We start from the raw sequence: 16,739 nt of genomic DNA, 5'->3' as shown, positions 1-16,739 counted from the left end.
CTTACTCCTTGGAAGGAAAGTTATGACCAACCTAGATAGCATATTCAAAAGCAGAGACATTATGTTGCTAACAAAGGTCCATCTAGTCAAGGCTATGGTTTTTCCAGTGGTTATGTATGGATGTGAGAGTTGGACTGTGAAGAAAGCTGAGCGCCTAAGAATTAATGCTTTTGAACTGTGGTGTTGGAGAAGACTCTTGAGAGTCCCTTGGACTGCAAGGAGATCCAACCAGTCCATTCTAAAGGAGATCAGTCCTGGGTGTTCATTGGGAGGAATGATGCTAAAGCTGAAACTCCAGTACTTTGGCCACCTGATGCGAAGAGTTGACTCATTGGAAAAGACTGATGCTGGGAGGGATTGGGGGCAGGAGGAAAAGGGGACGACAGAGGACGAGATGGCTGAATGGCATCACCGACTCGATGGATGTGAGTTTGAGTGAACTCTGGGAGTTGGTGATGGACAGGGAGACCTGGCGTGCTGCAATTCATGGGGTCACAAAGAGTCGGACACGACTGAGCAACTGAACTGAACTGATACTGATGAATATCCTTAAGAATTGTGCACTTTAAACGGGAGAATTTTTGTTACATACATTAGATCTCAGTCAAGATGTTGCATTTTCAAATTATAGGAACCAGAACCATCTCTTTTTATATATTTATTTTTATTTATTTGGCTGCACCAAGTCTTGGTTGCAGCATGCAGGATCTTTTGAGTTGCAGCATGTGAACTCTTAGCTGCAGCATATGGGATCTAGTTCCCTGATCAGGAATGGAACACAGGCCCCCTGCATTAGGACTGTGAAATCTTAGCCACTGGACCACCAGGTAAGCCCCGACTCCCATCATCTTATCCCGTTAATTTCACAAACCGGTGCCCAGGAGTCTGTTGCCAGCCCGGCAGTGGGCTAGATACTGAGGGTGGAAAGATGAATGAGATTGGACCAGTCTAAAATGGGGCCTTGGTGCTAACAGAGCACCAAGGTTTGGGTGGACAGTGATTAAAACTTCTGACGCGGGGATTAAAGAGATCCACCTTGGAATCCGCTGATTAGAGAGGACTGTTTGTCCTTGGATTCATTTCTCCTCCCCAGTTTCGCCAAAGGGGGATAAGAATTAATACTTTATTCCGAGGGTGCTCCAGAGAAGAAACAGATTAGCGCTCAATACCTGCAGGGGCCACCACGGTAATCACCCCCAGGCGGTGGTGAGAAGAGTATTGCTAACCCGGTGCAGTTGGGTCTCTGATTTCTGGCTGAGGGAAAAGTGTCCGCAAGCGAGAATAGTGGGTTCCAGGAGCGCCTGCGCAACCGCGCCTCCGCCGCCTGGAGCGTCCCGGCGGTTGCCTAGCAACCAGCTGGCGTGGCGAACGCGCGAGCATGGAGCCGGAGACCCGGACCTTGAGCGCCGCGGTCCGGGAGCACCTGCGACAATTGTGTCTGCACGAGTTTCCGTGCGGCACCGGCAGCTGGGTGCGGGCGCTGGCGAGGCGGCCGGTGGAGGGACTCGGCGGTCTGGGAAACGGAGGGGACCGACTAGGGGCCAGGCCAGGGCCTAGGGACGCAGAGCGGGGCTGGGGAAGGGCTGGCTCTGGGTGCTGAGGGCGCCACCAGTCCCAGGAGTTGGTTAATAAGGAGAAGCCTGGAGAGGATGTTTGGATCTGGGCGTTTAGGGAGCGTCCTGACCTGGGGATGGGGATGGGGGTGGACTGTGGGAACAGGGACGCTGCAGGGGAGGACGAGATAGGCCCCCACCTGTGGTCGCTGACCCAGGGTAGAGGGCAGGGACCCCGCCTCGAGCAGAGCGGGACCCCGGGGCAGGCTCTCTTAAAGACACCAGCCTCCTTTAGGGGTGAAATATCGTCCTGAGAGCAGGTTTACAGTTAGGACCCTGCTGCGATGTGGCCAAAGGGGCTGTCCTCACCAGCTAAGTGCAGGAGGAGCATGACCTTCAGAACCAGGAGCTTCTCAAGTGTGCCAGGAAGTCCTGAGTCCTGAATGGTTCCCATGGGCTTGGTGGGAAGCTTTTTGGTGTTCCTGTACGAGTCTTTGAGACCCCATGGACTGCAACACACCAGGCTTCCCTGTCCTTCAGTCTCTCCCAGAGTTTGCTCACACTCATGTCCAGTAAGTCGGTGATGCCATCCAACCATCTCATCCTGTCATCCCCTTCTTCTCCTGCCCTCAGTCTTTCCCAGCATCAGGGTCTTTTCCAATGAATCAGCTCTTTGCATCAGGTGGCCAAAGTACTGGAGCTTCAGCTTCAGCATCAGTCCTTCCAGTGAATATTCAGGGCTGAATTCCTTTAGGATTGACTAGTGGGACGCTGGGACCCCACATTCCCTTGTTGGGCTGGTTCCCATTTTCATAGAAGAGAAAACCGAGATGCTAATCAAGGAACTAATTAACTTGTTTGATGAACAAACATTGACTGGGCCCCTACTGTGTGCCTGGCTTTGTGCTGTGCTCTGGGGTTTAATAGACAGACGCCTCTCAAGATGAAGGGGTGGAAGACAGTAAACTCAAGGACCAAACTCTTTCATCCTCCACTTACGGCATCTAAAGGGCCAGATGTTCAGCCTTTGCCGCCTCTGCTTCGGAAACCTTTCCTTGGCTAAGTACCTCCCACAGATTGCCTTTTACACCTCCTGGCTTCTAAGCTCACCCTGCTTGTCCTGTCTTATAGTCTGTCCCATTTTGGGAATTTTGAATCCTTGAGAGGGGGTGAGTCATAAAGAGAGAAATTCTGTTCCTCCCCCTCCCCCACCCCTTACTGCAGAATAAGTCACGATTTCTTCCTCAAACTAGCCGAGTATGGCGGGAGCTGATCCCCAGAGAGGAGAAGGCCCTGAGCCCTGGGGAGGAGACGGTAGAGGATCTGCTGGGCCTAGTCCGCAGCGCCCACTCACCCTGGGCTCTGGTGGAGGGCTCAAGCGCAGAGGACCTTTTCCTGAAAGAGCTGGCCATCCAGAATCCACTGATGCTCAAAGACAGCTTCTTCTACACCTACTTCAGGTCGCTCCGGGTGGTGGACAAGGATGTGAGTGCTGGGAGTGAGCCTCAAGTACAGGGATAATGAGAGGGGAGCCATTCCCCTTACGGGACCGGGTGGTAAGACCTAGTTCCGCTCTCCTCCTGATTAATCTCACCAGCTTGTCCTCAGAGCAGGGCTACCAAGCCCAGCAAACTTGCCTAGTTTGTCGCCCCAGAGAAGGGAGGCCCAGCCAGGGTGGCCCGTAATGTCCTTGGAGCCAAAGTCAACTGAGGATTCACAGACAGGCCCCTGAAGTTTCTGGCCTGACCCTGCAGGATGTAAACTAGAGTGGTCCCTTAGGACCACAGGGTTCACGATGGCTCTGATTCCTGCCCTCGGGAGCTGACAGTCCAACAAGGGACACAAGACAGGGAAGCTGGAAGGGTGTCAGAGGAAGGGTGAGGCTTGAGAGGTGAGAGGCCTCTTCAGGCCCTGGCAGAAAGCTGCAGGAAAGGCGCACAGGAGAGGAAGGGGGTTGGGGTGTGGGGTGGTCACTCTCTGAGGCTGGACCCACCGTTGCTGTCCTCTAGTAGACTCCAGGGCCGCCTCGGCCACTGCAGCTCCAATATCCCTTTCCTCCCTTCCAGGTGAGCCTGGTGGACAAAGAGCTCCTGAAATTTGTGAAGCTTGAAGAGTTGGTGCTGAGTGCTAATCAAATCAAGGAGATTGACACCACCAACCTGCCCCCAACTCTCAAGGTAAAGGAGCCCAGGTTCCATTCTGGGTCTTGGATCCAGAGCTGCCCAGAGACCCTGCACCTTCCTTGCCCACTCCCCAAGAGGTTTGACCATCATGTCTTGTGCTAAGGGCGGGTTCAAGGCTTTTGAAAGGTTGGCCAGACCCCTTAAAAAGTGAAACACAGGATTTCCACGTGGCCCAGAAATTCCCTTCCTAGGTCTACACCCCAAAGCCTCGAAGGCAGGGACTCAGATTCCTGTACGCCAGTGTTCACTGTTCACAGTTGCCAAAAGGTGAAGACAGCCTGTGTGTTATCAGCAGATGAATGGAGCAGCAAAATGTGGTCTGTCTACACAGTCATGAAAAGGCATGACAGGGACTTCCCTGGCAGTCCAGTAAGACTCCTTGCTTCCACCCACCTAAGGGGGCATGGGATCTATCCCTTGTTGGGGAACTAAGATCCCTCATGCCACACAGTGTGGCAAGAAAAAAAATGAAATGAACAATGTGGATGATCTTGAAAACGTGATGCTGAATGAAAGAGGTTGGACACAAAAAGCCACGTATTAGATGATTACATGAAATCCGTAGAAGAGGCAAATCCAGAGAGACAGAAAGTACATTAGAGGATACAGGGGGAGCAGGGAGGGACTGGGGAGATGTTCAGTGGGTAGAGTTTCTGTGTGGGGCGATGAAATGGACAATGATGATGATGGTTGTACCTGGAGTGAGTGTACTTAAAGCTGCTGAATTGTCCACTTAAAAAGGGTTGAAATTACAAATTATGTTTTATTATATATAAAACCACAATGAAAAAATGGTAGGCCAGACAATATTATGAGTCTTCAGTTGAGTATATCAAAATGGTCTCAATTTTAAATTAAATGCCGAGACTAGTAAATTTGATGGCAGAAGAGGCTCCGCTGTATGTCTCAGTGCCAACCTCAAGAAGAAAATGAGGAAGGCCTGGGAGGAGAAACACAAGAACTCTGTTATCTTTGGGCTTACTTCTTTGGTCCAGGGGCACTTTGGCTTCCCCAGGGACAACTGCCATGGATTGGGAAGTTGCCAAAATATTACAGATGTCCCCTCTCACCCTCTCCGACATCAGCTCCACTCCATATTTTAAAGTTTCCTTCGCAAAAGGAAAAGAAGCTTTCTGACAGCTACCGCAGGAATATTTTCTTCCCGAACCCTTTTTTTAAAATCACCAACCCAAAGGCTGTATTTACTTTATTTTATTCTTATATTTTTTACTTTATTTTTAAAAATTTATTTACTTGGCTGCACTGGGTCTTAGCAGCAGCATATGGGATCTAGTTCCCTGACCAGGAATTGAACCTGGACCCCCCGCACTGAGAGTGTGGAGTCTTAGCCACTGGACCACCAGGGAAGTCCCTCTTCCTGGATCCTTAGAAGGGAGTCCAGGTAGGCAGAGAGAGACAAGGCCTGAGTACTTTGCAGCTCCCCTCCTAAGTTGCCCAGGGCTGAAGGAGGGGGCGGACTCTGTTCTCCCTGGGCTCCCGGGCTGTCTGTCCGCTGGTCTCAGGTCCTGGAGCTGTACGGCAACAAGATAGGCAGCATGGAGTGTCTGTGCCGCCACCCACCCCCGCGCCTCCAGCACTTGGGGCTGGGCCACAACAAGCTCCTGGGCCCCCTGGAGAGTCTGCACGTCACCAGCGACCACTGGTAACTCGGGAGCGCCCTGGGGGAAGAGGGAGGAGGGGGCTGAGCGTGCCATGGGGGCCCCTCTAAGCTGGCGACTTGGAGAACTCAGCTTTGCTCTTTTCTGTAATAACTCCTGGTTGGCTGCTAAGTCCAGACCTAGGGTTTTTTTTCTCTGACCCCATAAACCAAAAATCCCACTGAGGCCCAGGGGAGGGCACCAAGAGCCAATGAGAGTGAGCGGACCTTTGGCTTTGAGGACATGCTTCCAATTCACGATTCCTCTTGCTGTTTGGGCCAGTGAATTCTCGGTTCCAAGGCCCGTCCTGCAGCTCCCTGGCCTCCACCCATCAGAGGCCAGGAGCGTCCACCCCAGACCTGCTGTGACAACCCAAAGTGCCACATGGCCACTGGGGGCCAAAGCCACCCCCACCTGAGAACCACTGCCCTACAGACACGTCTGCTTTGGCTTTGTCTCCTTGGTGGGTGAGCAGTGGTCAATCTGAGTCATCTGAGGGCAGCAGACACCACCCGTGAAAGCCTATCAGAGGAGGGACTTCCCCGGCAGTCCAGTGGTTAGAACTTTGCCTTCCAGTGCAGGGCGTCGCAGGTTCAATCCCTGGTCAGGGAGCTAAGACTCCACATGCCTTGGGGCTGATAACCCCTAATACATAAAACAGAAATAACATTGTAACATATTCAATAAAGACTTTAAAAGTGATCCACATTAAAACAAAAAAACAAAAAAGACCCTCCCTCAGAGGAAGCTGGGCCAGAGAGGCCTGTCAAAGCCTCTGTGAGGATTCCCAGGGCTCAGCATCCTGGGCAGACCTCCCTGGGCTGAGGTTCATGACAGTTCTTTCCTCACAGCCCAGGAAGGCCTCGAGGAGCAGGGCAGCTTTCCCAGGTGGCCTGGGAACGTGCTCGTGGAAGGCCTGTCTCTGACCCTAATTTCTTCCTTCTTCCTCTTTATCTTGGCAAAGCTGCCTCTGCACAGCCTCAACCATGCACAATTCCAATCCCTGACTTCCACTTCCTCCGTCGTCAGGGAAGCTGCGAGGCACAGGAAGAGAACACACACTTTGGGCTGTGTGTGACAGCTGAGTTCAGAACTCTGCCAGAGTTCTAAGCGTTTCGGTTATTTTTTATTAATTTATTCATTTAAAATTTTTGGCCACATGGCATGTAGGATCTTAGTTCCCCAACCAGGGACCAAACCCACACTCCCTGCTGTGGAAGCGCAGAGTCTTAACCACTGGACCTCCAGGGACGTCCCTTAAGTGTTCTGGTCTTTGATTTGGAAAACAGGCTTATGATAACATCGCCTGCTTGATGCTGAGTGTGGATTTCATAGAAACATGTATGTGTGAAAGCTCCATCTTTTGCTGTTTTGAATTTAAAAGGAGGGTACTCGTCCTGCGAATCCATCTTTCTGATGCTTCCACCAGTTCTCCTGAAGGAGGCTGGTATTGGGCAAAATCTGTGTGCCGGTCCAAACGAAGTGTTCTTCTCGGGTATTTCTGTGACTGGCTGGTCAACATCAGGGCAGGATGAGAGGAGGGAAGAAGGGCAGGTGCGGCTGGGAGATGGTCACGTGTGATGGCAGGATTGTGCTGATGAGGTGTCCCCTTGTGAACTGTATTTGTTGCCTCTGCTCTCAGAGCTGGAATCCGTTCACTTTCTGGTTTGCACAGTAGGGAGGCCTGCCACCGGGTGGGAGGTGCGGGGCGCCTCCTCTGTCCCTAGTGGCTGGCTCTTCTTCACCCACGTGCCCCAAGAAACAAACCAGGGACTTCCCTGGCAGTCCAGTGGCTAAGACTCCATGCTCCCAAAGCAGGGGGCCTGGGTTTGATTCCTGGTCAGGGAACTAGATTCCACATCCACGACCGAGACCTGGTGCAGTCAAATAAATAAGTAAATATTTAAAAAAAATAAAAGGAACAAACCAGACTGCTTCCCCCAGTCATGGCCTGGTCTGATCCTGGGGCACTTCTTCCAGCTTCTAGACCCTTCAAGCCTCACACCCCCTCTTCCCAGGCCCCCCTGTTTGTCGGGCTCTCCTACCCCACCCCCACGGCCCCTCCGTACAGAGGCCTGCCTCCACCTTCCTCACCAGTCTGTCTGTCTCTGCTGAGAACCTTCTAGATGTATGGGAGATAGCCAGATGGTTAGCTGAGAAGAGGTCTATACACATACAAGTTGAGTGGAAGCAGGATGTGATGGCCACCTCTGTGCACAGCAAGAGCCAGGGGGTCGGGGGAAACGGGGGCTCCATCCAGACAGGGGGCTAACTCGGGTCAACAGCAGCCCGAGGCCTGAGTGTCAGGGAGGCCACAGTCTCCCATCCCGCCCTCAGCACCGGGCCTTGTCCAGCCGGGACTCAGGGTGCTGGGGGTGCTGGCAGATGCAGGCACATTGACACGACCACGGCTGCCTGTCCCCACCGCTCTGCTCACCTGGCCTCGTGCTCCTGGGCCGTGCTGCTCGCCTTTCAGGCCCAACCTCGTCTCCCTGGACCTGAGCTTCAACAACCTGACGGACCTGCAGAACATGGTGGCCGGCCTGCAGACACTGAAGCACCTGAGGCTGCTGCTCCTCCAGGGCAATCCACTGGCCCTGATGCCCCACTACCGGGGCTTCACCATCGACAGCCTGGCCAGGCTCTGCGTGCTGGACGACATCACCGTGGCATCCAGCGAGAAGCATCTCTTCCGGGGGCTCAGCCACAGCGAGGGTAAGGGGGCCAAGGTGCAGGGCTTGGGGGAACTGTTGAGGGCCCCCCCGGCCTACCCACCACCCTACTGGGTGTACATGTCTTGTTTGTCACCCAACTCGGCTGACTCAGACCTCGTTCAGGTGTAACTCACTTTCTTGGGCAGAGTTCTCTCCCAGATTTTGATCCACGTGATTGAGATTTGGGGACAGAAATGGTAGGGGGTTGGGACCATTGCGGTCCCCTCCCTTCCTTGCAAGACAAATGGGAAACATTCTTTAAATCAGCTTCTTGGCTTGCTGGTGGCTTGAGATCACCTCTTGTGGCTGTACCAGAGTCTTCTCAAGGTCAGGGTGATGAAACAGGGTAGTAATAGCTCCGCCCTCTGCGTGTCAGGCACCGGCTAAAGTCACATAGCCTCCACCTGCAAGCATCCTGCAAAGCAGCTCCTGCCATTTCCATTATACGGATCAGGAAAACAAGGCTGAAGAGGGGGCGTCTTGCCCGAAGGAAAGTGAAAGTGTCAGTCACTCAGTCGTGTCTTGACTCTTTGTGACCCCATGGACTGTAACATCTGTCCTTGGACTTCTCCAGGCAAGGATACTGGAGTGGGTAGCCATTCCCGTCTCCAGGGGATCTTCCTGACCCAGGGATTGAACCTGGGTCTCCCACATTGCAGGCGGATGTTTTACTGTCCAAGCCACCAGGGAAGCCCCTGAGACTTACCCCAGTTCTCTGTGTGTTGAACTTGGCAGCGCTGGGACATGAACCCAAGTCTGCAAAGTGAGGCTCAGCCCGGCTCAGAGCAGGAGGCAGGAGGCATGCTCACCCACCCTTCTTTGCTCTCTGTCTGTCCATCTCATCCCTCGGTTCCCCTCACCCCTGCCTGTTCCCTCCTGCAGATCTCCTGGCACCCGAGGCACAGTTATTGGTGACTGTTGGAAACCTCCGAGGGGTGCTGGACTCCTCGGTCTTGGACCCAGAACCAGGGCCCCAAGGCCCTTTCATCACTTACAATTACTATGTGACGTATGATTTTGTAGAAGATGAAGAAGGCGAAGGAAGCCAATACGGCGGAGTCCTGGCTGAGGTGGGTGCCTGGGCAGCTCTGCCCTCGGGTTCTCAGGGTCCCCTGTGCAGACAGGATGGCTTTAGGGAAACCAGGAAACCCCTTAACATGGGCCTTTCCAATTCATACCCTCCTCTGAACAGGAGGGCAGCTTCTGCTCAGCCCCTTTCTTGAAGCTGGTGTTGCTGGTGTGCTCAGTCACTTCAGTCGTGTCCAACTCTTTGCGATCCCCTGGACTGTAGCCTCCGGGCTCCTCCGTCCCTGGGATTGTCCAAGCAAGGATACTGGAGTGGGTTGCTATTTCCTCCTCCAGGGGATCATCCTGACCCAGGGATCGAAGCCACATCTCTTAAGTCTCCTGTATTGGCAAGTGGGTTCTTTACCACTAGCACCACCTGGGAAGCCCCTTGAAGCTGGAGTGACTCTCAGTCCTGCTCACCCCTTCCTAATGCCCCCTGAAACAGAAGCAAAGGACCTAACAAGGGAGCAGCCCAGATTCTCAGGACTAGGCTGCTGGCCTCCCGACCCTGCTCTCCAACTCCTCCTGTACCTCCCCTCTCCCTTCCCATCATGAGAAAACCCAACAGTGTCATTCGACTAGGAGAAATGCGAGGGTTTCCTAACGTGTGAAGAAATTGTTACTATTTTTACTCTTTATTATTATTACTCATTTATTTATTTGTCTGTGCCGGGTCTTAGTTGCAGAATGTTGGATCTTCCATCTTTGTTGTGGCATGCAGGATCTTTAGTTGTGGCGTGTGGGATCTAGTTCCCTGACCAGGGATTGAAGCCAGGCCCTCTGCGTTGGGAGCTCGGAGTCTTAGCCACTGAACATCCAGGGAAGTCCCTGTCTTTACTCCTAACACAGAACTTTCTGAAGAATCCAGACTGGCTGTTTAGTTTGTTTGCTTGGTTGGTTTTTAACTTCCTGCCCTCTAAGGCCATGTGTTTCTTTGCTTCATATCCATCAAGCACAGGCGCCCGTTCACACTGTGTGCGCGTCGTGTCGGGCATGAGCTCTGAGGCCAGCAGTCTTGAATGTATCTTCATGTCTTTGACAGATCATCAAGCCCCCTTCCAGCTTGGAACAGCTGGGTGAGGACATTCTGGAAGACATCATCGAAGACGTAGAAGAGTCCTTGGAATCAGGGCTGGCCTCCCTGTCTGAGTTGGGGGAGATGGAGGAGTCCATTGTTTCTGGTGCTTCTGAGCCATTGCCACGGTCCACAGACTCTGCAGAAGAGCTGGCCAAACTGCGGCCGCTCCTGGATCCCCGGCTCTGCCCATCCCCGGGGTAAGGATGCTCACGTGGCTGGGGGCCGGGACCAGACCACACCGGATGTTTACCGTTCTCTGTGCCCCCATCCCTCCTGGCCTCTGTCCCTGGCTGTGCCCACGTGTTGCTGATCTTCTCAAAGCCCTCCCCGGATGGCACAGCCCCCCACCATGTGGCCTCTCTGCTCCCAAGGACAGTGCTCTTCAGCACAGTCCCCAAGCCCTGGTCTGATGTCATCCCCTGCAACTACGAGATGCAGCACACGCTGAAGGACCTGGTGCCGCTCAAGGCCTTCCTGCTCTCAGGGACCGTGGTCACCGTCGTGGAGGAGAAGGTGGGCGCCAGTGTTCTCCAGGCTTCATACGCTGCCCCTGTCTCCTGTGCTCTGCTTCCCTGTTGGGCATCTGTAGCCCTGCTCCCCCATTGGTGGGGTCTCTGTGCCTTTCCAGAAAGATCCCAGCTAGCACCCTCCCCGCCTCCACCCCCTAGATTCTCTCCTGGCCTGTGGAGCAGCCGTCTTCCTCAGACAGTCCCTTGGCTGCTAAGAAGGGCAAAGGAGAGAAGGACAAGAAGGAGAAGGAGAAAGACAAGAAAGACAAGAAGGGCAAAGACAAGGCAGGCAAAGGGGAGAAAGAACCCCCCAAGGTACCTCCAGGTGGGGCGGTGGCCTGGGTGGTGGGAGGTGCTCCCGGCCCCCTGCCCACCCTGTCCACCCACCTGGCCTCTCCTCACAGGCGCAAAAGGGGGGCAAGAAGCAGAAGGAGCTTCCTAAGGAGCTGCGCCAGGACCCGCCCATCCTGCGGGTGCTGGGCAGCAGCCCGGTGGTGCTAGAGCCCCTGCTGGCCGGGGAGCCCTTCGTGTCTACCGTGTGCAACTTTGGGGTGATCCGGACCTTGGAAGCTGACCGGCTGACACTTAACAGGGTATAATGGCCCCTCCCCACACCCCTCCCCTGCCCACAGATGCCTGGTCATGGTGGGGAGGGGAGGGAGGGGGAGGGGGGATGGGGAAGGGGGAGCAGAACCACAAGAGGGTGGGGGTCGGGGCATGCAACAAGGGTCACCTGCCTGATGTGTGGCCTTCTCGAGTTTGAAGGGCCAGGCAAGCAGGCAGGCCGGGCAGCTCCTCCGGAGGAGACCCCCGCCTCACTTCCCTGGTCTGAGGGACCCTGGCCAGGGAGCTCTCACTCGCTAGCGTCTGGACCCACCCTTCCCCCAGTACCCCCCCACTCCAGTGAGGAACTTACTCTGTGGTTCTGTCTCTCAGGATGCAAAGAAGAATAAGAAAGGTAAAAAAGGTAGGTGCCGATGAGGGGCAGAGGGCAGGGAGGGTTTGCTGAGGACCAGTCTGTTAGGGTTGCTGTAAGTTGCCCCAGGGTGGGTGGCGAGTGAACATCAGACATTGCTTTCCAGCTGCTCTGGAGGTGAAGTCCAAGACCAAGATGCCAGCAGCACCAGGTGATGGCCCTTGGCCTGGTTGGCACCTTCCCCCTGGGTCCTCACCTGGTGGGAGAGGGGCCAGCACCAACCACCCCCTGCCCTAATGACATAATCACCTTCCAAAGGCCCTACCTCCCAACAGCATCACCATGGGGGGCTGGGATTTCCACACAGGAGTTTGGGGAAGGGCACAAATATAGCAGGACTCCCTGAGGGGTCAGCCTGACTGGGGACTGAAGGGATGGGAGGATGGAGAGTTGTATCTTCCAGCTGATGGGAGGGCCATGCCTACCCTGAGGACCAAGCCCTGAGTCTTCTGTGTGGCCCTGTGCACAGGGGCCTGCCTCGGTCAGGAACCAGGCAGGACAGGTGTCCCAGGGCGGGGCAGGACGGAGTGGGGAGGGGAGGCTCGGGTTGGGGGTCCAGTGTCCTTCCAGCTCAGTGGTAGTCCTGCTCCTGCACAGCATGCTAAATGGCTCAGTTGTCTCTGACTCTTTGCAATCCCAAGGACTATGACCCTCCAGGCTCCTCTGTCCATGGGGATTCTCCAGGCAAGAATACTTGGCCCTCCTCCAAGGGATCTTCCCTACCAGGGTTTGAACTGGTGTCTTATGTCTCCTGCATTGGCAGGCAGGTTCTTTTACCATGTGAGCCCTACCTGGGAAGCTCCTGCAGGGCATTAGCTCTTCTTTGCTGTATGAGGTTCTCAGGCTTGTTGTGTGGGCAGTGGCAGCATTGAAATAGGTAAGTTTTAGATTTAATTTTTAGAACTGTTTGGCTTACGGGGAGAGATGGAAGACATTGCTCAGTTGGGAGAGTGCTGCAAAAGTCTAGGTGAGATCACAGCAGTGCTGTGAGCAGCAGGCAGTGTGGAAACAGCCCAGATGACCATCAGTGGATGAACTGGGTAAGCAAAATGTGACCTACCCATACAGTGGGACTTTTTAAAGAAAAAAATTTGGTCTTAGTTGTGGCAAGCCAGTGCTTTGGTTGTAGCATGCATGATCTTCAGCTGTGGGACTTGAGACCTTTTAGTTGTGGCATGTAGGATCCAGTTCCCTGACCAGGGATCGAACCTGGGGCCTCTGCATTGAGAGCTCAGACTCGTCTTAGCCACTGGACCACCAGGGAAGTCCCCATGCAATTATTCCATCACGAAAAGGAATGAAGCCCTGACACATCCAACTCCATGGGTAAAGCTTGAAAACTCAGTGCTAAGGGAAAGAAGCCGGACACAAAAGACTGCGTAGTGTATGATTCCATTTTACATGAAATGTCGAGATGAGTCAAACCCATAGAGACAGAGAGTAGATCAGTGGTTGCCTGGAAGTGGGGAAGGGGAAAGGGGTGTGACTGCTTAATGGGTTTCCATTTGGGGTGATGAAAATGTTCTGGAATTAGTGGTGATGGTTGCACACCATTGTAAATTTACTAAAAGTCACCAAACTGTATGCTTTTAAATGGTTTAAATGTTTTGAATTTTATGAGAATTTTCTCTTGCTGGAAAAAAAAAAAAGTCACCTTAAAAAAAAAAAAAAAAAAGAAGCACTTAAGGCAAGAATCAGAGCCTGGGCTTAGGAATGGGTGGTGGGGATGGTGTGGAGAAGACGGAGCAGAGAGCCATGAGGAAGAAGAAACAGGCCGATCTGGTGACTGGGGAGCAGGAGCAGGCGGGACTTCTGCCTGGCAGTGATTGGGGCCCGGTGGCGGGGAGTGGGGAAGATGAGCTCAGCTTTGGGGACATGAAGTTGAGAAGTTGAGTCGGGTGTGCATCCAGAGTCCCCATGGTCGACAGTGCTCCTGAGCTGCCTCCTCTTCTCTGACTCCATCTCCTCTGCCCTGGTCAGAACACCTAGCGGTCTTCACTCAGAACGACTGCAGTTTCCTTAGCCTGCACGGGGGAAGTCTACTCAGAGTACTTACTTTACTCTTCCCACTCACTCCGCTGCTGCTTCTCGGGTCAGTCAGCTTCAGTGACCCTTCTCTAGGGAAGCTAATCGTCTGGTTGGGGTTAGGCCCTTTATCTTCTTCACAGCATCCTGTGTTTTCCTTTACAGGAAATCACAATGATCACAGGTATCACAATGATACCTACATAGATGTGAATCTGTGTAGGTGCTTAATTTTTTAAAGTTTATTGATTTATGGCTGCACTGGGTCTTCGTGTGGCACGCAGGCTTTCTCTAGGGGCAGTGAATGGGGGCTGCTCTCCAGTTGCAGTGCAAGGGCTCCTCACTGCAGTGGCTTCTCGCTGCAGAGCACGGGTTCTAGGGTGCTGGCTCAGCAGTTGCAGCACACGGGCTTAGTTGTCCCGCAGTGTGTGAGATCTTTGGCTTCCCCGGTGGATCAGATGGTAAAGAATCTGCCTGCAGTGTGGGAGACCTGGGTTCGATCCCTGGGTTAGGAAGATTCCTTGGAGGAGGGCATGGCAACTCACTCCCCTATTCTTGCCTGGAGAACCCATGGATAGAGGAGCCAGGTGGATGCAAAGAGTCCATGGGGTCACAAAGAGTCGGACACGACTGAGCGATTAATACAGACACACATACGTATGTACACATGAGTAAGCTCTAGTAGGGCAGGAGCTATGCTTGTATTCTTTAAAGCCACACAATCTCCAGCTCCCAGCACATCGATTGAATGAATGAATCAGCTTATAGATGGTGTTTAAAGCCATGAAGATATGAGTTTGTTGATAGAAAAGGGTTGAGCCCAGTACTCTGGGAAACACTACAGATTCTGAGCACGAAGGGAAAGCAAGGCCTGAAAGGGTCAGACTTAACTGTGTGTTTTGTTCCTAAAACAAAACCTAAGGATATTGATAGGAATACAGAAATAGCCAAGCCAAGGTGAGGTAGCCAGCCACTCAAGGTAAGTTCACAATGTCTGCCACCCAGTGAGAAATTACCAGGCATGTAAAAAAGCAAGACAATTCAGTATATAATGAAATTGAATCAATTGTAATTGACTCAGCAATGACATATATGATAGAATTCATAGACAAGGACATTAAATACATCTTTATCATTATATTATGTATAGCCAAGAAGCTAGAGGAAAGATTGACCATGTTACATAGTGACATGGAAGATAAATCAGAATTTTAGGGATGAAAACCACAGTATCACTTGAAAAATGTACTCAGCGGGATTAATGGCAGATTAGACAATGCAGAAGGAAAACGGAGGAAACTAACTGGAAGCAGGAGAAACTACCCAGAGTTAAACTCAGAGAGAAAAATGGCTGGAAAAAAAAATGAACAGAGCATTAGTGATCAGTGACATAAACTCAAAGGAAATCATATCCACAGAGTGGGAGCCCCTAAAGGAGAGTGGGGAGGGAAGAGAGAAATTTAAGTTGATAGTTTTCAAATTTGAGTGTTTAAATGTCCACTGTTCTGCTACTGTCCTCTGGTTTGCATTTTTTTTTTCTGATGATAAATCTGATGTCATCTTCATATTTGTTCCTCTGTATATAATGTGTCCTTTTTCCCCCCCTCTCTCTTTAAGCTTTAAAAGTTTTCTCTTTATCATTGATTTTAAGCAATTTTATCATTAAGCCCTGGGATTAAAATGAGCTCAAAGAAAGCTTTTACTTTTTACATTTTTGCTAATTTCTTTAATGTCTGGCTTAACTGAGGAAGCCACATATGCAGAGGTGCTTCTGCAGTGAGTCTGTGTGATGTTTGCTGTAGTTAAAGTATATGAAGAAAATCTATTCTCACATGGACATGCAACTGGAAAAGATGGAAATAGCTTAATAGACTTTTAAATAGTTGTGGATATTCTTTGACATTACATCAGGCTTGACAACCAGTAGTTTTTAAAAGGTTTTTACAACATGGAAACAATCTATATGGATGAAGTTTTTCATAATAAGTTATGTTAAATTCATTAGTCTACATTGCCCTTTTTTAAAAAAACAAACGCTGCATTTTGAACATCTGTCTTACTCATGAACAATTGCTAACATCTGGTCATTGTTTTTTGTGAAATACTGGTTCACTGAGTTAGGCATATTTTTCAACTGTTCACGTGTTTCTTTATCCATTATCTCCAAATCACCTTCTTTATCATCAAACCTATCACTGGAAAAGTCTTCCAGTATTGGAAAACTGTTAAGTTCATGGTGGCAGATACAATGTTACAAAGAATTTGCACTTTCTACTTGAAAGTGCAAATGTTACAAATGTATTTATCCGAATGCTTTCAGATGTTTTGCCTGGAGTGCCAGGCTTGCTTCATTCATTTTATAGAAAATATTTGCCAAATATTCATGCTGAAATAACCATATTTAAAAAAAAATATATATATATATATATACACACATATATATATATTTATTTATTTATTTGGCTGCCCCCGGTCATGTAGGATTTAGTTCCCTGACCAGGAATGGACCCGGCCCCTTGCATTGGGAGTGTGGGGTCCTAGCCACTGGGCCCACCAAAGAAGTGCAGAAATAACCATCCATATTTTGTCAGCCTTTTTTCAAGTGAAAAAAATGTCTGAAGAAAAAGCAGCTAGTTCATCTTGTAACTCAAATTGAAGCTTGTTGAATGACTTGATTAGATGTGATTTATGCCTTATTACGGTTAAGACCCCAGGGCGATTCTGAAACCGTGCTGGCCTGGGGACTCAGGTCAGGTTTGCATTTTGGGGACGGAGTCGCCCGGACCGTCAACCCGCTCATCTCTCCGGATTCATATTTTCATATTCCCTCAGAAGTAAAATCTTTGGTTTCAGTGTGCGAAAATGACTATCAGCCCGAGCCCCTGACGGTGGAGATCCAGATCCAGCTGATCCAGTGGCGGTCGACGGAGGAGGCGCTCCGGGGGCTCGTCATGTAGGGCGGGATTAAACGTGGT

At 51.5% G+C, this 16,739-nt stretch overlaps 1 protein-coding gene and 1 non-coding gene across 2 annotated transcripts; one reads left to right on the top strand and one right to left on the bottom strand.

Annotated features, from left to right (window-relative positions):
• The first annotated feature begins 1,378 nt into the window (after positions 1-1,378).
• Positions 1,379-16,721, top strand: LRRC43 (leucine rich repeat containing 43). The gene is made up of 13 exons (XM_055549952.1): positions 1,379-1,471; positions 2,778-3,038; positions 3,620-3,730; positions 5,260-5,399; positions 7,871-8,109; positions 8,991-9,178; positions 10,219-10,451; positions 10,626-10,767; positions 10,923-11,078; positions 11,168-11,356; positions 11,700-11,730; positions 13,177-13,179; positions 16,597-16,721. The coding sequence occupies exons 1-13, from the start codon at positions 1,379-1,381 to the stop codon at positions 16,719-16,721; spliced, it is 1,911 nt and encodes a 636-aa protein (XP_055405927.1).
• On the bottom strand, positions 12,928-13,003 carry TRNAE-CUC (transfer RNA glutamic acid (anticodon CUC)). Its single transcript has one exon. It is a non-coding gene; the product is annotated as a tRNA-Glu (tRNA).
• Positions 16,722-16,739: the final 18 nt, after the last annotated feature.

This window comes from Bubalus kerabau, chromosome 16 (assembly GCF_029407905.1).
Source record: "Bubalus kerabau isolate K-KA32 ecotype Philippines breed swamp buffalo chromosome 16, PCC_UOA_SB_1v2, whole genome shotgun sequence".
NCBI lineage: Eukaryota > Metazoa > Chordata > Mammalia > Artiodactyla > Bovidae > Bubalus > Bubalus kerabau.
Note: the sequence above shows the minus strand (reverse complement) of the source record. Positions and strands in the feature narration are given on the sequence as shown.